The 25,879-nt window shown below is 41.8% G+C and overlaps 2 protein-coding genes across 5 annotated transcripts in view; both read left to right on the forward strand.

The window, feature by feature from the left end:
* Window positions 1-14,189, forward strand: part of pde4a (phosphodiesterase 4A, cAMP-specific) — a 64,490-nt gene extending 50,301 nt beyond the window's left edge. For 2 of the 3 annotated variants that reach the window (XM_058654497.1, XM_058654498.1), the window contains exons 7-15: window positions 4,404-4,497; window positions 4,626-4,789; window positions 5,223-5,321; window positions 5,419-5,583; window positions 5,701-5,800; window positions 6,054-6,208; window positions 7,472-7,594; window positions 8,946-9,128; window positions 9,554-14,189. In XM_058654497.1, coding sequence (XP_058510480.1) covers window positions 4,404-4,497; window positions 4,626-4,789; window positions 5,223-5,321; window positions 5,419-5,583; window positions 5,701-5,800; window positions 6,054-6,208; window positions 7,472-7,594; window positions 8,946-9,128; window positions 9,554-10,063 — 1,593 coding nt within the window. In that variant the 3' untranslated portion in view covers window positions 10,064-14,189. Of the gene's footprint in view, window positions 1-1,149; window positions 1,763-4,403; window positions 4,498-4,625; window positions 4,790-5,222; window positions 5,322-5,418; window positions 5,584-5,700; window positions 5,801-6,053; window positions 6,209-7,471; window positions 7,595-8,945; window positions 9,129-9,553 lie in introns of those variants that run through there. The other variant, XM_058654499.1, reaches the window with a different exon arrangement.
* Window positions 14,190-15,424: 1,235 nt separating this feature from the next.
* On the forward strand, window positions 15,425-23,533 carry prkcsh (protein kinase C substrate 80K-H). Of its 2 annotated transcripts, none has more exons than XM_058654501.1 (18): window positions 15,425-15,559; window positions 15,859-16,028; window positions 16,581-16,697; window positions 16,851-16,946; window positions 17,038-17,095; window positions 17,250-17,367; window positions 17,949-18,078; window positions 18,239-18,323; window positions 19,105-19,183; window positions 19,263-19,346; window positions 19,442-19,606; window positions 19,684-19,780; window positions 20,016-20,085; window positions 20,988-21,077; window positions 21,155-21,229; window positions 21,330-21,429; window positions 21,521-21,677; window positions 23,309-23,533. In XM_058654501.1, exons 2-17 carry the CDS (start codon window positions 15,926-15,928, stop codon window positions 21,662-21,664), a joined length of 1,611 nt encoding a protein of 536 aa, XP_058510484.1. In that variant the 5' UTR covers window positions 15,425-15,559; window positions 15,859-15,925; the 3' UTR covers window positions 21,665-21,677; window positions 23,309-23,533. The 2 variants fall into 2 exon arrangements, with proteins under 2 accessions (XP_058510484.1, XP_058510485.1); XM_058654502.1 differs by lacking the exon at window positions 23,309-23,533 and adding an exon at window positions 21,849-23,302.
* Window positions 23,534-25,879: the final 2,346 nt, after the last annotated feature.

Genomic DNA, 25,879 nt, shown 5'->3' on the forward strand with positions numbered 1-25,879 from the left:
TGCACTATAATCTATAATCAGGTCAGGTTTTTGGGTGACAGGACTGAGGAGAGGACATCATTTGTGTGTGTGTGTGTGTGTGTGTGTGCATGTGTGTGTAAAGTCTCCTGGGGTAAACTGAGTCTCTGTGAATATGTCGCTGCCTGTTCGCAGCCACAACTAAGCTGCAGAAAGCCTACGCACTGTTGCCAACATGGAGGTGCACACATGAACATTCCCACTCAGTCTCACACTCTCACTCACACACATATTTTCGACAGACGTACATGCTGTCTTGCCGCGCATGCGCACTCGGGGCTCCGAGCAGAGGCGAGCACACACACACACATGCATGCACGCGCCTGCAGCCACACTGCCTGATTAGCTTGCGAGAGCTGTCTACAGCATCCAGAGAAATGGCGCAAGAGGCAGAGCATTGGAGGAGGAAGAGCAGCCTGAAGCGGCAGGATTAGACCTCTGGCTTTTTTTTTGGCCAGCTGATGCATGGACTGATTTGGAGCCGGGGCGCTGGGCTACAGAACTATCAGGGAGGCACAGCCTGGCTGACTGTGGTGGCTGCCTGTGTGGTGCTGAGATGGAGTTGATGCACGGGTAGGACTGGGCCGGGCCTCTGGATCAGTACCGTGGGGGAGGGGCAGACGACGCAGGGAGAGAGGGAGCGTGTGTTTTTCCAGACCACAGCTCTGGTGTGATTCTTCAGCCTGACCGTCTGCTACAGGCCTGCCTGCATCCCCTTCTGTCTCTCTCTCTCTCTCTCTGTCTCCCTCTCCATCCTTGTTTTCCTCTTTTCCTGTCCTCATCTGTTTCCCTCTCCCGCATGTTCCTGCTGCCACCCGAGCTCACTTCACCTCCATCATTTCATACTACAGTCATCTTCATGCTCTACATACACCACCATCTCCTGATTCCGCTCACCTCCATCATCTGAATTTTTCTCATTGTTGTTTGTCAAGCAGCTCAGCTCCCACAGTGTCATCTTTCCGTTTACATCTTTCTCGCATTGCCACTCATCTCCTCTATCGCCGCTTCTCTGTGCCCTTCAGACGGTACCTCGCTCCCTCTCCCCCTCTGTTTTCCTCCACATTTCCTCCTTCCACCTCGACCCTGCAGTGACTGTGGATTTGGGTCAGTTTGCTCAGCAAATGGGATAGGATGTAGTCTCCACAGCAGCCGGTTCCAGGGGGTTCCTGGTCTGCCCATCGGGGGACCCTCATCTTTGGACCACACTAAGGCTGGAGCCTGACTCTGGACTGACTGGGTGGCCTGCTTTGGGGTGCTGCATGTAGACGAGGACAGTCTGCATCAGCAGCCCCTACCCTCGCCCCCTTCCCCTGTTCCTTCGCCCCTTCTCGGGGCAGCCGTCACTCTGGAGTGTCCCGGCTTGACTGGCTGTGGCCTCTCCCCACACACCCGGACGACACCCTCATGCCACTGGGGCACCTGCAGTGCCCCTGCCCCGCTCCACTACCGCACCTCCTGCCTGTGTCATCGGCCCAAACCTCCTGTCACCCTCAACATGGGTGTGGTGGAGGCCATTGAACCCTTGCCATCCTCCTGCCCCTCACCTGTGCCGGGGGGCTACAGGCTGTCCCGCTCCTCCAGCTACAGCCCGCTGCAGGGGAGGGCAGGGGCAGAGCTGGACCTCGGTGCGGCTGGAGGGGTTCTGGAGGCGGGTGGGACAGCGGCAGAGCGCAGGACGCCGTTAGTGGACCTGTTCTGTGAGACCTGCTCCAGGCCCTGGCTCATCGGCTGGTGGGACCAGGTAGGGCTCGGAGAGCTTGCAGAGGGCAAACAAGGCCTGTCAGTGGCCATCTTGGATAGATCCTGTGGACTTTTCAAGTGTTACAGCTACATCTATGCATACATTAACATCTTTGCTAACTCTGTGTTTACCCCAGCCGTGACTGTGTCAGTGTGTGAGTGTTTACGAGGGAGAAGCTTCACTATAAGCTAAATTTATGTTGTGACAAAAAAGGTTTTTACGTGTCTGACAGTGAGTCTGAGAGGCAGGATATTGTTGAGTGTGTATGTGAACAGTGATGAAGGCACAGACTTTATTAAAACCCACTCTGTGCTTCCATATTGCAAACAAAAAGACAATATCTGTCTCAGTCCTCACTCCTCGTTTACATTTTCTGTCCTTTGTGGGAAACACAGAGCTGCTTATTATCATCTTACAGAAAAGCTGTGGGACTTTGTGATGAAGTATTTCGGCCATTTTTTACTGCAGGTGTGTTGCAGTGTCACATAATGTCTGTTTCCATCTAACACACCTGCGTCCCACATCCTTCTCTCTCTCTCTCCTTCTACCCCTGGAGGCTGGCCTCAATACAGACTAGAGGAAGCAGAGTGTGTTGTCAGTGAAGGACGATACTTAGTGTCACAGGAATGAGTCCATGCTTCTTTTTTTCCCTTTAGGTGTACGAAACATCCTGTATTCATTCAAATGTATGAAAACAGATATTATGGAAGTTTATCAGCTTAGCTTCTTATATTGTTTTCTGCCACTGAGCTACTAAAACAAAGTCTTTTGTATTACATTGGGCTGATGGTGTTTTTTATCGATCAGGGCAAGGTCACAGCAACCTGTGCATGTTTTCGTGATATTCCCAGACATAGACAGGTAGAGCTCTCCATCCTTCCCTCTTCCATTTACAGGTGCATAGGTGTGAGAGTCGGTGGTCATGCTAGCTCAGTGTTTGCATGTTTGCCTCATTAGTCAGTGTCAGGAGAAGAGCGTTGTTTGTCCTGACACTCGGACTGGCACTGTGGAAGTGTTGGTCGGCAGCTATGACTCAGCATTACAGCATTAGGGAAGGAAAAGAGAGAGAGAGAGAGGAGGTCTGGGCTGAGTCTGCTGCCTATGTGTGCCACCGGCCTTGACTTGGCTTTCCTGGCTCCTGATGACTGATTCTGCATGAGTGCTTCTACGATGTTGCTGTCAGGCAACCTGTTGGCTTGGCCTGTTGTGAATGTTGTGTAGTGCCTGTCTAGCTAGGATGTTCTGGAAAAAACATTAGCAATAAATGATGCTACATTCACACGACTCTGTTTTTGGTTAAAAAATACAGTGGTTTTGGAACCCTAAAATTTGAGAAGTTCAAAACGGCTGCCGGCTCTGTTTGAAGACTAAATACTAGTATGGCAAAAACCTTTGTAAACAATGATGCAGTGATCTACATTTACTTCCTGATTGGTTCTTATTGACCATCGTATAGCCCCAACCGCCAGCGTAGAAAACAACATGGAAACGTCTGTGGATGTCGGTGTACTTTTCTAATTCTTCTTCCCATTTTCTTCCCAAGCAGTGATGTCAGTTTTTCTAATTGGTCAACAAAGCTTTACAGATAGTTTACATCGCCACCTGTTGATTTGGCATGCTCTTGACAGCACTTGACTGTGGGTTTTTGCATTTTCATGTGGACAAATACAAATACAGTTATTTTTACAAATAGCAAAGGAAAACCTCTGTTTTCCCAAATCTCCTACCTGTGGTCACAAGGTCTGAGAGGAAAGGAGTGAAGTGTGTGTGATGTCAGGAAGGCAAAGTCGAGCCAATGACAGAGGTGTACTGTGGGACGGTGGGGTAGGGGGGTGGGGGATAAGTGGGGGTAGAAGCAGAGAGTGTTGTTTACCTTGAGAGGGTGGGAGGAGCAGATATAAGCAACAGAGAGACGTAGCGAGAGAGACAGTGGTGGAGGGGAGGGTTGACCTTGGCAAAGGTCAGAGACACCTGCCTACTCCCTCAGAGTGTCACCCAAGCAGCCACCGCTCTCACATCAAGCTGGAGGACTGACTGTGAGGAGGCAGTTGCCATGACAACCGCTCTGGTTGCCATGGAGATGGTTATGTGTGAAAGATCAGTCAGTAGGACACAGACAGAGGGGTCTTGTCCGAATTGCATTGTTACCTTTGCATGACTTGCGTGACAGGCAGCTATGGAGTCAGTGTTTATCAAAAAACACAACAGGGAGTCGGAGAGAACATTCAGGAACACTGTTTTTATGTCAGTGGGGATAATGTGTTCACTTCATCACAACTGTATGGCAAGGACCTACAGAAAAGATGGTCATGATTGCCACTGTAGGTGTATGAAGAACAATGCATGTAATCACACTACACCACTGCACTATCACTACATAAAAATCAAAATGTAAGCACGCTGTATCGGAGGTATTGTACATTATGTTCTCATCTCAGACAAAGAGGAGGCATCATTCATCCTTGATTTTCTCACCTTTCAGTGAATGAAGCCAGATTGAGGGTGATAATTTATTCTTCTCATTTGAATCACAGGAATGTTTTATTGTTATGTATAAGGCCAAATGAATCTAAAGTGCAATGTGAAAAATTCTGAATGTATCAGCATGTTTCTAACTCTCCTGGTTCTCTCCTCTCCCCAGTTCAAGAGGATGTTGAACAGGGAGCTGTCCCATTTGTCAGAGATGAGTCGCTCAGGGAACCAGGTGTCAGAATACATCTCCACTACCTTTCTAGGTAAATCAAACCTGTCATCCACTCGTGCTGGACCTTTATTGCTCGTCCCCTATAGCGTTGACCCTAGGTCAAGCACAACCCTCCATAATTCTCCATCCCGCATGACCCCTGACTTTTCGTCCTTCCAGATAAGCAGAACGAGGTGGAGATCCCATCCCCAACCTTGAGAGAGAGGGAGAAGCCCATGTGTCACATCAGTGGGGTGAAGAAGCTCACACACAGTTCCAGCCTTTCCAACTCCGCCATGCCTCGTTTCGGCGTGAAGACTGAACACGAGGACGCATTAGCCAGGGTAAATGGATGGGAAAGCAGCCCGCTCAATGCAAGTTCCTGCAAGCACATAGAAAGAACACAAAAGATTCCCAAAGAACAGAAAAGGAAAAGTGCCACTGGTTGATGGTTGTTTAGATTGCCGATATCTGACTCTTCCGGAAGTGGGAGGATGATTGTGTTGGATTTACTCCACCATCCAACTAACAAACCATCCATCCATGGGGAACTCAAGTCCAGTTGTGAAAATGCAACTCAACACACAACCTTAAACATCACATATAAACATCTTTTTGATATTGGTACCAGAATTAGATTCATCATGTTTTGTTTGCTATATAAGTACAAAAAGTACAAAAAAATACACAAGAAATTGCATTTAATCAAATCCAATTCAACACAAACTGCTGGAGTTTTGGACTGATGTGAAATATTTTTGCCCGTTGTACCTTCAGGAGCTGAACGACTTGAACAAGTGGGGCCTTAATATCTTTCGTGTGGCAGAGTTCTCTAATAACCGACCCCTCAGCTGTACTATGTTTGCCATCTTCCAGGTGAGTGGGATAAACAAGAGGGCTTGAACAGCAGTTTACACAGTGGCTTGTAATTTGTATCTGTGACCATGACCCCTCTGGACCTTCCCTGCTGCAGGAAAGAGATCTACTGAAGACATTTCGGATCCCCATGGACACATTTGTCACGTATGTAATGACCCTGGAGGACCATTACCATGCCAATGTGGCCTACCATAACAGCCTTCACGCTGCAGATGTCACTCAGTCTACTCATGTACTGCTATCAACACCGGCTCTAGATGTAAAAACCTCAACCTCTTGCCAATATCCTGACTTGACAGACTTTCACAAGGTACCACTTTGACTGTAATTTGAGATTTTTAACTTTGTTCTCTTCTCTCACAAATACCTTTGACAGGCTGTGTTCACCGATCTAGAGATTCTAGCTGCGTTATTTGCAGCTGCCATCCATGATGTGGACCATCCAGGAGTGTCCAACCAATTCCTCATAAACACCAGTGAGTCCAAATGAGATTAAGAAACACACAGACATAAAAAGTAGAGACAATACAAGTTTTGTCAGTTGAACTGAATCATTTCTTGATGACTGTCTTTGGCGCTGCTGTCATCTTCATCTTTCATCTTCACATTTTCAAATTGTGCAGCCACAGTCTTTTGCTACTACCGATGATTTGAGCATGGTGGTACTGATGGAGTGATTCAATTACTCGAAGTGTCTTGACATATGTGTTGAACTGTGCCTCCCCTCAGACTCAGAGTTAGCCCTGATGTATAATGATGAGTCCGTGTTGGAGAACCATCACTTAGCTGTGGGCTTCAAGTTGCTTCACGAGGACAACTGTGACATCTTCCAGAACCTCAGCAAGAGGCAGCGACAGAGCCTGAGAAAACTTGTCATTGATATGGTGAGTGTCATCAACACACATATGGCGCTTTTCCATGCTATCTGGGTTTTTTTTTCCAGTACCTGCTCTGGCGAGGTTCTAAGCGAGCTGAGTGAATGTGAAGGAATCAAAGCGAACAATACTGAACTGTAGATCAGTTAAAGGTGACATAGAATGCTTGTATCGCACATATATGTTAGTTATGGAGGTCTACTTACATATATTAACTTGTTTTCATGGTTAAAAACCTCCCAGTCGCTGCAAACGAGCCGATCAAAATATCTCCTCACTGACGCTCTCGTCAGCCGCGCTGTTTCAGACCAAAATCACACCCCCAGAACGTGGACTGTGTTGTGATTGGCCAGCCAACGAGAGCTTTCCCACTGTCCTGTGATTGGCCAGGTACCTGGAAGTGACGTAATTGGTAGGCCAGCTCTCAGATACACAGCTCCCCTCTGGCACGGTGGATGCTCTGCATCTCAGCAGCTACAACGAGAGTAGTTCTTCTTCTTCTGCGGTTGAATGTACGCAACCGGATGTGCCGGGACTAGTGCCCGCACCAGGAGGCACTGCGGTGGTGAGAGGAGTGGTGAGGATTTCTGATGACATCAGCATAGGGAAGTGCCGATCCGCTTCGCAGAGCCCAGGAAAACAATACAACACCATTTTCTCAGCAGTGGCTGAACTGTTTGTTCTGAAACTTTAGTGTTTCATAAACGAGGTAATGACGCAGATACACACACAAACACAGCGTTATTTCGAGTTTCTGGTCTATGTCGCCTTTAAAACATTGTTTCTGATACCAAACCGAGTCTAGTCGAGTATGGCTAGTGCTAACTGTGTAATGGAATAGTGCCATTACTAAGGTTCTGTGTCTGCAGAGAACTGCTACACATTCTGCTTGCGCATGCATGGAAACAGTTGCGATATTTAATTCCATTCCAGTAGTTGCAATTTATTGCTAGGAAGTTCACCTCTTGTGTTGTGTTTTTTGCACAATTCGTTGTAGCAATGGTGGATCTGTTTGACCAAAACAAGAGCACATCACCAACTGGACTGGGAAGCACCATGCCAAGTGGAGCATGTGCAGTGGGAACACTCACAAAATGTTGGGGTGCTCATATAAGTTTTCCATTGTGGACATGGGCAATAGATTTATATCACACAGACCATAGCAGAACTCTGCAGACTCGCAGACCTGGAATGTATGAATCTAGCTTTAGCTCTCCTTTATCCACCACTTTGCTGTTCTCTTTGTTAATGCATTCATATTGATTCCCCCAGGTTTTGGCAACAGACATGTCAAAACACATGAGTTTGCTGGCAGATCTCAAGACCATGGTGGAAACCAAAAAGGTGACGAGTTCTGGAGTACTGCTGCTGGACCACTACACCGATCGGATACAGGTGAGATGACATCTTCAATGTGATTAAATATAAAGCACTGAAAGGGTATGTTCATTCAATTCAGACATTTGTGGGGAAAGTTTGGTCAGAGGTTTCAGTTGAGGATATTTATTTAGCTAGGGTGTATCAAGAGACTTTGGTGTTCCCAGGAACAAGGGAACCAAAGCAATCTAGTGTTGATTCAGAGGCATTCTCACAAAATTGTCATTGTTGTGGCTGACAAAATAAGGGTGCCCTTCTAAGCTTGGGAACCCTGGATTGCCTGTCCTGTTGCAATGCCCCTGGTAAACAGCATCAAATGATGATTGTAGGTGTCCGGGGCAGAAACCACATCTCAGGAAAAGGCATATTTATGCTCCTGTGTCAAAGTGTGGCAACTCTTTGGGATGGGGCCCATATGTGGTTTATATGACCTTGTCATAAATTCTGTGCCGCTCCTCCAAAGGTCGTGACATGGAGAGGCTATGCTGCGCACACACATGCCACAAGAGGATGCTGCCCTTTTATGTCTTCTTTTCAGAAGTGGTGACATCCATGGACAGTTTGGAAAACATGGATCTGGCTTCTGGCGTAGAGATTACAGATAGTCGAACAATTCAAAGACTTGTACTGGATATGATTTAACTAACTGTTAAATGTGTAGTTTTGCAAAATGTGAATATTATATTCTAGATGTTTTGACTGTGAAGATAGGGGATTGAGGTTGAGGGATTATTTAGGGATCTGGTGTACTTGGAGATGCTGTCAAGAAATGCACTGATGTATTTCACCTGATTTGACCCATGAGTCATTCTGGGTAAGTCAATTAAATTTCATCTGCATTAGCAAGGAAATCCAGCAAGCACTGAATTCTAAGGAGGTGGATGTTGACAGTTTCTGAACAGAAAGGCGAGAAACCTGTGTGAGAGAGTGGTGTGATTTTCCAACAAGTTGTTCAGTGATAATCATATGACTGTACCACTCTGGAAACGAATGAAGTTGTTTTCATTCGGGGATGTATGAGTTGCTTAGATGTTGAAAGATCGGCATATTATTGTGGTAAATGAGGAGAAAGACACAATTTTAGGGATTTCAACACAATCCTTTTTAAGTAACTGATACAACCGTGGGCCTCTCTGTATGGAGTTTGCATGTTCTCCCTGTGTGCACATGGGTTTTCTTCATGTTCTCCCGTTTGCCCCACAGTCCAAAAACATGCAGACGTTAATTGGACAATTGACTCTGGGTGTTAGGTGAACCCCGCCTTTCAACCAGTGGCCCTCATGTGGAGAATGAAGTGGTGGAGATGGAGGGGCTATAGAGTTACAGTTGGGGACAGTGCACATACAACAGTGTGTATGTGTGTTTGCAGGTGTTAAGGAACATGGTGCACTGTGCAGACCTGAGCAATCCTACAAAACCCCTGGCTGTGTATCGACAATGGACGGAGAGAATCATGGAGGAGTTCTTCAGGCAGGGAGACAAGGAGAGAGAGCGAGGGATGGAGATCAGTCCTATGTGCGATAAACACACCGCGTCTGTGGAAAAGAGCCAGGTAAATGATCTGCACTGAAACACACAGACACAGGTTTGTGCAGCCTTTAAATTTATTTCTGTTGTTTTGGACATCCTAACCAAAGCTGACCTAACCATAATTCAAACCATAGCCCTAAACATTCATCAGAAATGAGGTTCTGCCTCATTAGGAAAATATGTTTTGGTCCCCATGAGGTACTGATCCTACGACTGGTCCTTGCAAGGTCAGTGTTTATGCCAGGAAATAGCACACACACACACCTGCATGGATATGACCCTGAGCATGAGTGGATAACTGTTGATGCTGTGGAGTGATAACTACAGCGCAGAGAGCGATCTATCATCTGTGATCACAGCAGTAACCTCATACATTTTTAATCTTCATTTGAAGCAAAGTGTGCCGGTCCATAAGATGTCAATCATGCTCTTCTCCTCTTCATCCAGGTGGGCTTTATTGACTACATAGTCCACCCGCTGTGGGAGACATGGGGCGACCTGGTGCACCCTGACGCCCAGGACATCCTGGACACTCTAGAGGACAACAGGGACTGGTACCAGAGCACTATCCCACAAAGCCCGTCGCCGCCGCCTGTGAGCCAAGACAAGGAACTAAACGCCTGTTTGGACAAGTTTCAGTTTGAGCTCACCCTCGAAGACAGCTCTCCAACAAATCAGGGTGATGACGGCAACAAAGCCACGCCGAACCACGTGGCACAGGACTGCAGTCAGGGGGAGGAGGAAGAGGAGGAGGATAAAAAGGACGAAGAGGAAGATATCATGGTCGAAGAGGAAAATGAGGACATAATAGAGGAGGAAGATGAGATGGCGATGGAAGAGGAGCAGGAGGAGGAGCTGAAAGCTCAGCTGGCGGTGAGATCTGAAAAGGAGAGACTTTCTGACACAAGTCCTGTAGAGGAAGAGGAGGATTCTTCTTCACAAGCTGAAGATACATGAGTTCTGCTCCTGTATCCCGCTCCTCACTTGCACACATTATCTTGTTATTCCTTTCAATGGCCAAACCAAGAACAAATAAGACTGCAAATGACAATACAGACCTTTAAATATATTTTTCAAAAAGGGAATAATTAAAATATTACATAAAAAAAAAAAAAACACTTAAAGAGAAGTTAATTACACAGCAACTGTAGATTTGGAGTGGCGACAAGTCCATCGGCTGATTTCACGATGAACTTAAGACCGAGCGGAATTTAGGAGAGCATTAACGGTGGTCAACTGAGGACAGCGTAGCACCCGGGGACTGAAATGCACACACTCAAACACACAGGAAGTGACTCACAAACACATTGGGAAGAAGAGGTGGAGTGAGTCGTGTTGAACGCACAACTACATCGGTCATGCCGGACGGTACAGGTGCAGTCCATATGTATCCCTCTTTGAATGTGTGTTTGTATGAGTGCATTAACACGAGGGACACAGATCAGTAATGAGTCTCTTTGGAAAAAGCCATCTCTTAATGAAGTATTAACTAGTGTTCAGTCAGTTTTAGTCGTTCATGTTCTTTAGGATCTCAACAGAAACTGTTCTCCTCAGAAAAGCTACGTCTGAATGACTTTTTTTTTTTCCATTTCTGTCGGAAAGAAAAATCAGAAAATTGCAGAGTTTTGAGGAGAGAGAGGATGAAAACTGAAAAACCGAAGGCGAGGAAGATGCTGCGATGAAGGGGCCGCCGGGTCCCATACCCCTTTTCCCTTTACGAGGAGAGTGCTACTGGTGCAAGATGGCTCTGTGCCTTTCTGAAACACCAGCTTCCTTGAATGGAGCTGTCGTGAAGCAATGCATTGTGGGACAGGAGTGTCTGATTTTGTTATCATTCTCTTTTTTTCGATTGTCTCTTGTTGAAGCTCTCTCTCTCTCTTTATTGTTCATGGTATTGTGGTGTGTATCTCACACGTACAGTTTCTGTGGTGATATGTTTTGAAGCTGTAAGTCTTCCTTTGTTTGCTCTTTCTGGTAATATAATAACTCAGAACTCTAGATGCAGAGCAATCACTACCACCTCCACAACCACCTGTGGACTCTTTTCAGCTTATGGTTCTTTCTTATTACAGTGATTTCTTTCTTTTTTTTTTTACTTTTTTCGAGAATAAGCCATGAGATGCTTTGAAGCATAAGTTCCGCCTTTTTTCTATTTAACCGTTGCTAAATACGTTGAAGGGATACAGAATGATTTCATTAGCAGGAGGTTAGGTTTTCACTCGCCATCCCTCGCACCCACTTGCACTGTTGTGTGTTTGCTTCTCCTCATACTCGGCAACTCTCACCAAAGTGACGGCTTTTTAAAAAGAACTTACAGCGGCTGAAGTGATTTGAAAGGAATAAAAGACTTTGAGAATATGAAAATCAGGGAGGTAGAATGTCAGGGAAAGAAAAGGAAAAGTGGCAGTCCCTAATCATCGTTGTTATGTTAGATGCTTTTGCCTTAATGTGAGCTGCAGGATACATACCTGCCCAGTATGTAGATTTATAAGATATATAATAGATATCCTAGTATATTTATATCACGTCTGTATGCTTATTTCTGTGAGTATCAGTGTATCTATACACAATGTATGCAGCATTGCATTTGGAGGGTTTGAGGGGGAACATTGCTGCCAATTTAGTCGTTACGTTGTTAACTGTGTTTGGATCAACATAAAGAATGTGTTGTTATGACTTTTTTTTTTTTTTCTCCAAAATCTGGATGACGATCTTTAAGCTTACCTGCCGGGCATGCAGAGGGAAATGAGGAAGTGTGGTTAAGACTTCATGAGCGGAGAGAATGAATATGATCAGGTGTTGATTTGCTGACGAGTCAGTGGTTGTGTGTGTGTGTTGAGGATGATTGTGTCGTCATGACTTACAGCCGACTCACACACGGCCTGATGCTTGTTGCTAGCTGCGGTGTCACTACCCCATCCGTACCGGAAACCTGAGTTGATCTACACTATATGGTATTTGAACGCCTGACCATTACACCAACAGGGACTGTAATGACCTGGCTTAGATTTTAGTACTTTAGATCAAGTAGCCTATTTCAACAGGAATTAGCTTGTTACTTGTACTTCGAACCTTGTGTTTTTGGACGGATTGGGTAGCGACAGGCAGCTACTGGAGGTTGGCAGAGCAGTGTCTGTCATAGCTGACTGCGTAGCAAGAGTTGCTAATGTTGCTAAAGAGCTGGTGATGTCGGCCATTTTGTGATCGTTTCGTACGACAAAAAACAGCCTTGAGCCTGAGAGCTACGTTTGGGCTGTGCCGTGTTTGTGCAGGCAGTGTTGGGATGAATTGACTTGCAAACTCCAGCTGTACACAGGGGCACAAGCAGTGTGGCAATTTCCAACTCCGCTCTATTCGGCGTGAATGAGGGGTGTTTGAGTTGACGCCATCCGGCGCGTGAGTGTGAGTCGGCCGTTAGGGAGTGAGTAAGAGGTGGCGGGAGGCTGAAGATGTCGTCACGTGTGTGTGTCGTGTACGTTCGCTCACTGGCATCAGCGCATCTCGTCAAATGATGGTGTTTCCGATCAGCACAGCTTCAGTAGGTCTGTTTAGGTGTTTGTTTTATCACAGGGTATAAAAAATATTAAATAAAAGAACATGGGTGTGGCTCTTTTGTCGAGCTAGTTCCTGCAGGTCAGTAACTGAGCCTCTGTGAAGAAGCCACAGCTCGGTGCAACAGGAGCCTGTGTGTTTGACCTGCTCTGTCACAGGATGGAGCAGAGCTGCGGGGCCACCACACAGGCTTCCAACATGGTGGAATGGGAATCCAGGACTATTCTTGCAGTTTTCCTAAATAAAAGATTCCCATATGCATCGGCCTTTTACTTTGATGTTGCTTTGTTTTTGTGGCTTCTTGTTCTGTCATAAGCTATAAGGATTTTAATATTTGATTGCCATACAAACACAATACTGTAGCAATTATTTCTTATTAAGAAAAAAAAGATTATTCAATTGATTAATTGCTGCCATTTCTTTTTAAATAAAAAAAAGAAAACCATGGGAAGTGTTTTCTTTGAACAGTGTGTGTACAGTTTATTTTTATATCATTCTGGTGGACGGTCTAGAAAATGAATCATGTGTTGATGATATAGCTATAAGCGTTACATCTTTTGTATATAATGTAATATTGGATTGTAAATTATAAATTTATCAGAGTCGTAATGATTGACGAATGATCACTTGAGGTTGCTAACTGAACCATTGAAGCACTGCAGGCCACATCCTCACTTTTTTTCACAATTCATTATATTTGTTGCTCACTTGTGTTAACATTTCTGTCACTTGTTTTAAATTGTTATAACTGAATCTATTTGTACCAGCACTTTATTTCGTCAGGTTTTGAGGCAAATGGGCGTGTTTTCAGGTCGTGAACAGTCTGTGATGGTGATTTTGTTCATCGGCGATCACTTGTTGATTAAATAAAATCAGAAACTCTCATTGTGCAGTAGTCAACGTCAACCCCCTTTTCCAGAGGCATAATCTAACAAACAAGTCATTCTGTATTAAATGTCCATGTGAGATTGAAGTTATTTGACTGATAAAGTCAAATATAGACTGATTTTCAAAGAAAATAACTGTGTCCTTATCTAACTTGGCCATTTCTTGGACGATCACCACCTCTGTTTCTTCTTAGTAACTTTAATTACTAGCCTGAGAGCCTCAATGTCCGTCCCATGGTGGCCTAACTAGCCGGTTCCCATTGGGGTCGCTGTCAGCTCACTTTGTCGCAGACTGACTCCCTCTGAGAGAAATTCTCTGGGCTTTAATTCATGTATTTGTTCACAAAGAAGAAGAAAGATAATTCAAGGGAAAAGACAACATGAAATGATTGTAATATTTGTAAATGATCTTGCTGTAATGTGTAAAATGTGTCCAAGTTATTTTTTATTATATTATTTTTATGAGAGTTTTTTCCTCTTGACAGAGCTGAGGTGTCATTTTGTGAATAAATGCATTTAATAAGCAAACATCTATATATAAAAACAATACTATAGTATATCAGTATATTTTTCTTTTATTTCACTGTTCAGTACTGTAAAGTGTGTTAAAATACAAATAAAGTAAGATTTTTATATTAAATAAATGACACGTTTGCTGTTATTACAGTTTTTTGTCAGCATCGACTGTATGTATCGTTGGCATTAAAGCTGCAGTAGGCAGGATTGCAGGAAAATTATGTTGATTGTTGAGTTTCATTCACAGTCACATATGACTCAGGCTGTAACTCACAAATATCTGTTGATTATTATTGCCGATTAATCCAGTTTCAACTTGTTGAATTTCCCAAACAGTGAAATAACGATGTTCTCAAATGTCATATTTTGTCCACAAACAAAACTTATTCCCTTTGAATCATGTCTTTGTTATATGGAGATCAGAAAATAGTCACATGTAAGGAGCTGAAAACATTATTAAAAAAAACACCACTGAAACCATGAAAAATTGATTATCAAAATAGCTGACGATTCATTTAGTAATAAATGATTAATCCATTAATCGTTGCAGCCCTATAACATGACAGATGATATTGTCCAGCTCTCTTTTAGACTCTGTCTTTTTTCCCCTGAATTGCAGGTATCTCTAATTCCAGTTTCAGATATCTACATCATTCTGACTAGTCATAATTCAAGTTCAACATATATTTAATATGAATGATATACAATGAATGATATCTACATTGTGCTTTTTTAGATATCTTTAATTAAGTTTCAGATAGTCATAAATGAAGTTAGAAGTAGATATCTGAAACTGGAATTAGAGATATCTACAATTCAATTGTGTATATCCACAATATCTGACACAGATATTATGCATGATTTTGACTAGTGAAAACTGAATTGCTATATCTTTTACATCATTTTGACAAGTAAAAACTGATTTACCTATATCTGTGACGTAATTTTGACTAAACTGAATTACAATATCTTTTACGACATTTTGACAGGTAAAAACTTAATTACGATATCTTTTACATCATTTTGACAAGTAAAAACAGGAATTACGATATGCGTGTAAAATCATGCAAATCCATGGCGTCATTGTGACTAGTTAATCTGAATTGCAGATATCTGAAACTAGTTTTAATTGGTATGAATTGATATCACCAATATTTTCAACTACAATTCACAATAAAATTAAGTCTAGTGAAAATGACGTCATAGATATCTTTAGTGGTAATTCCAGAATCGCCAAAAACTTGGTGATTAAATGTTAAATTACAGAAGACTTTTGGCCATTAGGCTGCGTCCTCCACTTAAAACCATAATCCTCTCGTCACGACAAGTTGTCACGACTCTTCGCAAATCACAGGCGTTCAACCAAGCGTCATCCAATCCGCGTGAAACAAGACGGAGCGAGAGGCGGAGATATGCGCGTGCACCGTGTGCATGCGGAAGAAGACGGCGACCCTATTTGGCCGTTAGCTTTCACCTCCTCCAAAGACGAGTCATTTCCGTACGTTTTCTTCTTTCTTTATCGTTCTCCTGTGTTACACATGTACACCCGCTTCATTTTGATGTCGCATTACCAATGTATGTGTAGTTAATATTTTGTTGCTTCGGCGGTTTGTCTGTGGTTTGCTTGTGGCTTAGGGTTTTAGCTCGAGTTAGCATCCATTTGTTAGCTTGGTGCTAACTGTCATGATATGAAGTCGTTGCATGTTTCATGTCGTGTTTTTGTGCATTAGTATGAGACATGTGTCTCTGCTGGAGTGTTTCCTGAACACATTTTTGCATTATGTATGCCGTTCACAGGCGGTTCTGGTGCAGTTGAATCTCGCTTATTTGTGAACCCCCCCCAGTGTTGAGTAGCACCATCAGGATGTCCAGCCACTTTCGTCATTTCCTCGTCCTTCTGCTGATGCTGCTGAGTGTGGGAGTCTCTGCGGTGGAAGTACAACGTCCCCGCGGTGTCCCTTTGTCCAGTAAGTGTTCATAATACACAAGGAAACTCACAAGTTGACTCAATTATTGACACATATTATAGACTTTAACCAGTATGTGATGTGATGTGAAGTCTGTCCCTCCTCGTGCAATACGATAATTGATACAGCAGGGTAAATCAATATTTTAATGAATACATTTAGCAGAGTTTCTAGTTGTAAACAAATTTTAGAATTTTTTTTACAGTAAACCTAACCCACTGTATATAGGTTATTGGCTCAAGCACTCCCAATATATTGGCATATCAAAAAGTCCAATATTGTGCTTGCCAACTTCCAATAGAAATTGGCCTTGTTTAACAATAAAAATAAAAGGCTCCCATGAGAATAGGCTAATGTCATGTTGTGCACCCTGTGAAATGATTATAGCCCATAACAATGAAGAACAATATTGCAGAATAAAAATTATTTATTGTGTGCATTCATCTAAGTTTATTTATAATTTTGCAACTCAGCTACACCTAGTTTTGCACTGTTATGAGACGGTTAAGTGCCCAAGTGTGACTTGTTTATTTCTTAACATTCACTCTACAGAACGTGAGTTCTATGAAGAAGGCAAACCCTTTACTTGCCTGGATGGCTCTCACACTATTCCCTTTGATAGAGTGAATGATGATTACTGCGACTGCCAGGATGGCACGGATGAGCCAGGTTAGTACAGACTGGAGATTACTGTTCTACAGTACACTGCTCACTTGCCTATGAGCCTTTGGAGCAAACCCTTCGACTCACATTTATAGATAGATATGCATTAAGTCTATTGATTGAAATTGTTTCCATGTTTAATATCATATTTATTTGCAGGCACTGCTGCTTGTCCCAACGGCAGTTTTCACTGCACCAACGCAGGTTTCCGACCAGCCTTCATCCCATCTTCGCGCATTAATGACGGCATCTGTGGTATGAATCTGAAACCGTGCAGATTATTGTCTTTTGTGGTGTTTTTGCTTGGTCATCATTGGTTTGTGTAATGTCTGCTTTTTCTGCTCAGACTGCTGTGACACAACAGACGAATACAACAGCGGTGCAGCCTGTCAGAACACATGCAGGTGGGCTTGTTTTCGAATAAATTATTTATGTATTATACAGTCTAGTTCCAATATCTTTAGACCCTCAACATGCGCTACACATTAACTTACCAGAAAATGTGATTTGGTTCATTTTTGTTGTGTAATTTACTTAATTAATGATTGTGATTTGCAGGGAGCTGGGGCGCAACGAGAAGGAGAGCCTGCGCAAGTTGGCAGAGATAGCTAAAGAGGGATTTCTGCTCAAACAGCAGCTTATCCATGAATCCAAGAGAGGCATAGAGGACAAGAAGGTGATGAAAACAAATCCTGTGATGTTTGCTTGTTTGTGTAATAATTATTATCCAGAGCTCTGAAGCAGAAATCAGTACATGCACAATCACTCCCTGGTTTTTCATTAGCCAGTCTAACTATTTCCAGAAAGCTGCCAGCCAAAGATGTAGAGTTGTTGTACAGTCACTGTCTGTGGGGTTACCAAGAGTCAGCTGATGGCTGAACTAGATCTAGTGATCACCTATGCTTTACAGAGAAACAAAAACTAAAGGCAGTCAGTCCGTCATCCTACTCACTCTTAAAATATGGAACTGATTCTCATCCAGATTCGTAAATGTTGAGAAACAGATGACAAAACAACAAGCTAATTGTAGAATGACAAATCTGCCATGTTGATAATGAGGTTATTAGTGGAACACTGCTGTTATTCCATCTGCTTGCTTTTTGTGATTCTCAGTGCATTACAGTTCATTTTGAGCGGTTGTTGTTTTTTGGATCTGATGCTTGTTTTTTGTATCACATACGACTTTACGTATTGTTTAAAGAATTAAAGATCTTTTCCAGTTTCTTCACCTCTTCTTATTTTTATTTGTCTCTACAGACCAAACTTGAAGAGGTTCAGGTCAGTAAGAAGGAGCTGGTGGACAGAGTGGAAGCTCTGAGAACTGTAAAAGAGACTGCAGAGCAGCCAGAGAAAGAAGCTAAAGACCACCATCTACAGGCCTGGGAAGGTAAAGTGCATCACCACTTACAAGTGATGCAAAACATCACACGGGAGATAGTATTGTCTATTTCTCTCAACTTTTTTTGAATTAGACATTAATATAAATTCAGAACCTCTACAATTTCTCTTCAGGAATTTCGTTCACTGACAACTCAAATTTGTTTCAGACCAAAAAGCTGTCATTCGTATGGAGAAGGACAAGGGGAAAATGGCTGAGGTGTTTCTTGAGCTGGATGATGACGCAGATGGTTTGTGAGTATCAGTCCTTCAGAGTGATCAGCATCCATAATGGGGAACGGGAAACGTACAGTTTTAGGTTTGAGGCAAATTGAAAAAGGCTAAAACAAAGCAAGAAGAAAACAGAATTTAAAAATATGTAACTGCTGTTTAACTAATCTCACAGAAGATTATGGGCAAAATGTGTGCCGCTCAATATGTTTACAGGGTTCTCAGGGGTCCTTGAAAGTTTGTAAATTTGACACAAGTAATTTAATGCCCTTGAAAGTTTTTGAAAATCACCTTGAATAGACATGCATCATTGCTTGAATTTTGCACAAGAAAGAAGTTATGCTGAGTCGTAATTACTAGCGGTGTTGTGGACACTGTCCACTGTCTCTCTCTCTCTCTCTCTCTCTCTCTCTCTCTCTCTCTCTCTGCTGTGAGATTCCATGCAGAACAATAAGCGAGTAACAGTAAGCAAGAGACAGCTAATCTGTGATGCCTGGGAAATGCAAATTCCAAGATCTCTGGTTCACCAAAGAAAATGACAAAGACTGACTTTGACCAAAATCCCAAGGACAATCACTTGTCCAGATGCAGTGTGTGCTGCAAATCCATAAAAGTGGACGCCATGGTCGAAGCAACTCTTACAAGTTGCCCTCCCATCTTCACACATTCGGTTCTTTAATTTGAGGGAATTGGTCCTTCAAAAGTCCTTGATATTTGTGTGTGAACCCTGTATTAAATATCCATATTTGTCTTATTTATACCCGAGTTGGTTATAACATAGTGATTGTAACTTTGTTTGTCTCAGTGTCTCGGTGTCTGAGCTTCTGTCCCACTCTGAGCTGGATCCAGATTCAGATGGTCCGTTCACTGAAGAAGAGGCTCAGGTAAAATATATATTTATATTTATATAAATATAAACACTAAATACAGTTGTTTTTTGAGATTTTTTTCTGTTTTCCTTAGGTGATATTGGGCAGTGTGGACAAAGTGGACACAGTAGCATTTGAGACTATTTGGAGTAACATCAAAGAAAAATACAAATCAGAGGTAAGAATATGTTTGTTTGTTATTTTTTTTAGCAAATTCTTGTGTTAAAGCCACTGCTTTTCTATTGTGTAACTAATTTTTTCCTAACACATCAGGCCACCACTGACACTTCACCACCAGTGGAGCCTCCACATGAGGAGACAGGGGAACCGGTCTCCGACAATGACTCAGAGTCGTACCCTGAAGACGACATCCCCGAGGAGGAAGAGGAGGACGATGAAGAGGACGAAGACGACGACCAAGATGACGCAGACTACAAGGTAACTCCTTATAACGAACTTGACATCGTGACTAAATTTATGCCTGTGAGTCATTCCTACCTGTGTTTTAAATGCAGACCCCTCCCCCGGTGACGACTCCAGAAAAAAAGAGCGATGACGACAATGAGGGAACTATGCCTCCCTACAACCAAGAAACGCAGAACCTCATTGACTGTAAGTGTGTGTGTGTGTGTGTGTGTGTGTGTATATAAAAGTGCATGACTCAGCATTTAGGGAGTGAGTCATACTGTGATATACAATCTTTAAAAGAAGAAGAAAAAGCCTCACTCTTTCCAGTAAAGACTTCAAATGTAATTTGCTGAATAGCTTTACATGACAGAGGTTGTTCCTTTTTAAATATATTATGCATTAATTAATAAAAAAAAAAAAATCTTAATCTGATTTCCAGCTGCTCAAAAAGCCAGAGACGAGTTTGATGAGGCGGAGAGAGCTCTCCGGGAAGTGGACGATCAGATTAGGTAAGTAGCCAGTCTGGATGTGGATCTTTCCCCATTAATGGAATTGGTATTTATCACTGCAGATGCTGTCTCGCTCTCAGCGTAAACAACTTTGATGACTGCTTTGAATTCTTTGTCTTCACACCCAGATGAAGGCATGAGCCGAAAACACGATGTTGTGTGTGGGTTTTTTTAATGGCAGAGGTCCTAAAACATGATGGTCTTTTAATTTTCAAACCATCTGTGATTTCCTTTTAATGTGGATTTTTTGTGGGTTTTTCAGTTGATGTGACTTGGAGTATTTTTTTATTTCAGAGTCGTAAAGACAAATAAATCTGATCACGAGCCAAGATCCTAGAGCAGAGATATACACTACATCCGATATGTGGCCATGAATCAGAGTCCACTCTATGCGGTCTTTTTGTTTACACACTGGACGTTGATGTCATCGGCCTGCACTCTGTAAACGCAGCAAAATGAAACACCAAAGCAAGTTAATGGAAGTTTCTTTTAGTTCCAGTTCTTTTTCTCTTCCGTCTCTGCTGTGTTAGCTCCTCATCATAGAAAACCTGACTTATGAAAGGTCACAGAGTTTAATTAACTTAGAGCATAATCTCTAAATTGTACAACCTTTTAAAAAAAATCTACATATATCTGTATGGCTCTGAATTTCCCCTATGAAGGATCATTAAATCATTAATATCTTCCATATTTCCTGATATTTGTACGCATGTGTAAAGAGGAAAAAACACAAATATGAACTGTCAAATCTGACGTCTAATGAATCAGATCAAACAATGTGGCCAAAGCGTCCATTTCTTTGGATGGACAATGCATACATTTGGTGAACAATGGGTGTGTTATTGTATGAAATCTGTACACGATCATATCGTTCTATGTTGGATTTGCTTTTGGTTTTGCAGGAACCTTGAGAAGGAGATTTCCTTTGACTTTGGACCCAGTGGGGAATTTGCTTATCTCTACAGCCAGTGCTATGAGTTATCTACCAGCGAGTAAGTGTTCACAACTGAATATTAAAAAAGCACAAGTTCCTTCTTCTCAAGGTTAAATTTCCATCTCTTGTTTTCAGATACATCTACAAGCTGTGCCCGTTCAACAGAGTGTCCCAGAAACCCAAGTACGGTGGATCTGAGACGAACCTGGGGTAAGAGAAAATCAGCTATGAACTGTTTTGCATCAAGTATCGAAAATGTGTTGTCATTGGTGAGCCAACGTCTCATCCTGCTCTCCAAATTTCTCTGTAGATCGTGGGGGAAATGGGCAGGTCCCGAAAATGACATTTACGCTTTGATGAAGTACGAACATGGAACAGGATGCTGGCAAGGTCCAAACAGATCCACCACAGTGAGTCTCGACCTCTCACACCCGACGTGATCTCTTCCTTCACTTGTCTGTTGACCACACGGTAGAAAACGAATGATTATCTGTCCCTCAGATTAAGTTAATATGTGGAAAGGAGACAGTTTTGACGTCGACATCGGAGCCCAGTCGCTGTGAGTACCTGATGGAGTTCATCACTCCTGCCGTGTGTCACGAGCCTCCAAGTCTGGACTCTCTTCATGAGCATGAAGAGCTCTAAGTCCATTTTACCTGTGAGTAAACCCTTTGACTTGTGTGTTTGATGCCAAATCACTGTGATGACGTCTTCTGCAGGACACTATTTATACTCTGTATGATCACATGGGTTCAAGATTGTTTATGTCCATTATCCCTGATCTTCCTCTCTACATGGTGCTTACTTCCAAAAAACAAACAAACAAAAGAAAACAGGGACAGTCAGAGCTGCATGATGTGAAGCTTTAGTATTTCATCATTTTGTTGAGAAGAAAATCCCCATGTGCAGACACAGCTTCACTTAGAAGAAGAGCAGGACAGCAACAAGAGCCAAGGTAACGACCGCTTCATTTGTCATAGTTGTTAAGAGGATTAAGATTTAATGGATGAATGGAGGACTATTTACTCAGTATGGGTGAGACTCTTCTAGGTTGTTTTTGTTTTCCTTTGGATCAGTAAATAGGTTTTGCAGTAGGGCTGGGATGATGCAGTGATAAAGGTTATCAAAAGAAACCACTTGGTTTTGCTTTTTATTCATTTTCTTTTTGTAAAATAAATAGGACAGACACCAAAACAGAGTAGGCATGGGAAGATATGAACATTTTGTGTCACGATAATACTGAAAAAAGTCTGTACTTGTACCTACTTAAAAATAGATTTTATATATTTGTTTTTATTCTTAAAATCTATTCTTAATCTCTGGATTATTTCCAAACTTCAAAATGATGCTCTCAAATGTCTTGTTTTGTCCACAAAATGAAAATTAATTAATTGGAATGATTTCTTCATTTATATGGAGCAAAATAAACCAGAAATTATTCTCATTCAAGAAGATTATGAAAAATCAGTGAGCAATCAATTGTTCGATTAAAAGATTAATTGTTGCAGGTCTACATGGAATGATTGAAAATTAACCGGCGCCCCCCTGTGACATTTCAAATTAAATGACTATGGCTGTATGTTGGCAAGCTAGCCATCATATATATAATAAGTCGCTCAGGTGAAATGTTATTGATTTTCTCCAATGATCCAGATTTTCTGGTTTCTTTGCTCGATGTAACAAAGAAACCATTAAACTGAATCATTTTTAAACATTTGTGGACAAAGTAAGTGTTGTTTGGGAAATACTGATCAAAATCTGACATTTTGTGGACTAAAAAATCGACAGATGAATCGATCATGAAAATAATCGTTAGTTGCAAAGTGGTCACATGTCTTGTGTAGTTATATTGTGTAGTCCTATTATAATGCTCGTCTGCTGACATGAGTCACCTTGTTTAGAGGCAGTGTATGCCTGATATTCTCCTGCAGAATGAGTTTATATTACATGTAGTTTCTCTTGACATCAACACAGATTATAAAAGGCTCCTGTAACTCAGTATTCATCCTGTAATCTTCACTTTAAGTGTTTTATTTTAAGGTTTGATAGTGATACTGAAAAACGCTGATGGTGTAATGACGACTTAAAACTATTTAAAGAAGTCTAGCGTTGTTGCCACTGACCTCAAAAACAAGCAGTACATCACCGCTGCTTATTCTTCAGATGATAAACCTCCGGGGATTAATCGCTAACTAAATTGCCCTTCATCTTAAACAACTCGGAATCACGACTCGAGCAAACAAGCCACCTGAAAATGTGACTACGTGACCTGCTTTTTCTCCTCCGCAGGTCGACCCCGAGGGACCAACGCAGTCACCGCGGCAACAACAGGTTGCCATGATGTGAGCGGCGCCACCTCGGCGTCTGCTAACAATCGAGAATAAGTGATGGAAATTCCAATGCGGTGTCAACACTTCTAAATCTTCCACTGCTGTACCTGTTCAGTTGATTCCCTGATGCGTGTCAAATGTTGTTGTCCATTCCATTGTTTTCAAATAAAGCTCTTATATCATATTCCAAATAATATGTCGTTGCCTTTTGTCATGTCACTAATTTATCAAAAAAAACTCTGTACCAATTGTCTTGCAACTTTCTGAGAGGTTGGGGTGTGGCCCGGGGAATAACAGTGTCATTTTCCACTTTGTTAAATGCTAGAATACACAATCCTTTTTACCTTATACTTACTAAATACTAAATGTTTTATTGATCGCACGTTTTCTGCAGAGTTCTCTCCTTACTGGTGTCTTGATATTACCAGGTGTGTTGTTTGTTGCCTCTTTAACATTGTGAAATAGGATATTAGCTTAAAAATGTGTGGCATTTATCAAAAAACGTGGTTCAGGTCAACAGAATTGTCTGGATTTTACTGTCGGAGCTGCTATGCGTTCTTAAAACACTTTGTAGTTTTGTAATAGAATACACTTAATATGGAGTAAGTAGTTAATGGGTATACCATGGGGAAGTGGAAAGGAATAGGGCTTGTAACTAGAGGGTTGGTGGCTCAAATCTCAGTGCTTAACTGCTCAAAGTTATAATATTCCTCTTGTCAGAATTATTTAGCACATGTTCTTTATCGCCAACACAGAATATAATATTATTCAATGTTCATAATAGTATAAAGTTATTATGACACTAAATCATATCAAAATAAATCACAATTATTTAATGTAGCTGCTGCTTTTCTGCAAATGAACTGCAGTGCCCTCACACCAGCCGACATTAAAATGATAAACACAGTCAGTAATATTTGTTTTGACATCCAATAATAAAAAATCCAGTCACTCATATTTGTAACTTTTATTTTTTTCTGGCATGTAAAGTACAAATAATTAAACAATTCCATGAAAAAGTCTTCAAGCGTCTTCGGCTGAAATCCCAGTAATAAATATCCTAGACTAAACTGAAAGGTTTTTTTTGTTTTTTTTCTTCTTCATTTGTTTTAATTTTGACATTGTTCATTTGGTCGTGTTTGGAAGTATGAGATTTTGTGTTTCTTTCCCCCCACCCCGCCGATCAGTGGCGTCAGCAGGGCTGTTTTGATCATTTTCACCTTTTTGATTTGTTCTACCATTCCAGGAAAATGTAAGAAAAACATCACTAAGTTACTGCGTCCCCTCTTCTAAATAAATAGACACAAAATACAGTTGGTTGAGAAACAGAAGGACCACTCGCCCCTTTACTACCCTAGAGACTCCCAAGAAAACCTTCCTGCAGCTTCTTTTTTTCCTTCTGAGCTCTGTTATGCTTTGCCAGAGCTCTTGGCCGGGTTTCCGAATCACATCTTTTGTTTCAGGAGCTCAAATTGATATCGATTTTAGATGCAGATGATGTCAGTATCGCAAAGCTTTTACCCTTTTTATATAATTTTTTTAAAACAATTCAACCCATCAGCTTAAACAGGAAAGCATCTTGAGAGCGTTTTCAAACCCGGGACGTCTCCGTCGCTGGCTGAATACACGTGTCGGGGTTCGCCGAGTGGTTGAAAAAACAAGACTGTGATTAGATTAAATAATTAAAAGATTTTCATTTAACAAGACAAACAGAACACAGGCAGTAAAGGCATAACATCTAGCACACAGCATGTATGTTTATACACTTCAATTAGTTAAATATAGCAGTGCATTCTTTGACTATGGAGAACGTTTCCAAATCGTACTTCTAAAGCTGTTTTTTTCTATTTGTCCCCCTTTTTAAGAAACGGAAATGGTGTAACCACAATTTTGGCAAACTTAAAATCTTTTTAAACTTGCAAATAGAACGAAATAAACCATAAATATACACAAAAACATACTTTGTACGAGGCAATAATAATAATAATAATCATAATAAATAGTTTTTAAGTTAACAATAAGTTAAAACTACAAGCTTAAAGTCGCCCAAATAATACAAGTTTGTTGGCGCTATTTTGAAATTTTTTCTGTTTAAATTATTTTTATGTTGCAACAAAAGCTACCACAGACTTTTACAAACACAATTGAACACAGTTTGATTGAAAATAAAAACAGTCTAACTAAGTCTAAAATCTGCATACACTGTAAAAACTGCAACTAATCAAGTAATGGAAGAAAAATTAACAAACTGTACCCAATCAATGCAACCAAACATAATCTTTGACCCATGTGTGTTCTCTATGGCAACATCAACAACACAAATTACGCTAATTTAACAAGTGAGTCTTGATATGTAAATGAAATCAATAAATTACAAGAAAGTAAAAATGATATCTGAAAGTTGACATGGGCTAAAAACTGATGATATATTAGACAGTATTCCTTTCGAGGTCGTCGAATTTTCGAGGTTGAGTCATCAAATATGCACTTTGTTTGAGCTTGCATGGTCAGAGCGCGAATTCGGGGCTGA

This window comes from Solea solea, chromosome 16, assembly GCF_958295425.1.
Source record: "Solea solea chromosome 16, fSolSol10.1, whole genome shotgun sequence".
Classification (NCBI taxonomy): domain Eukaryota; kingdom Metazoa; phylum Chordata; class Actinopteri; order Pleuronectiformes; family Soleidae; genus Solea; species Solea solea.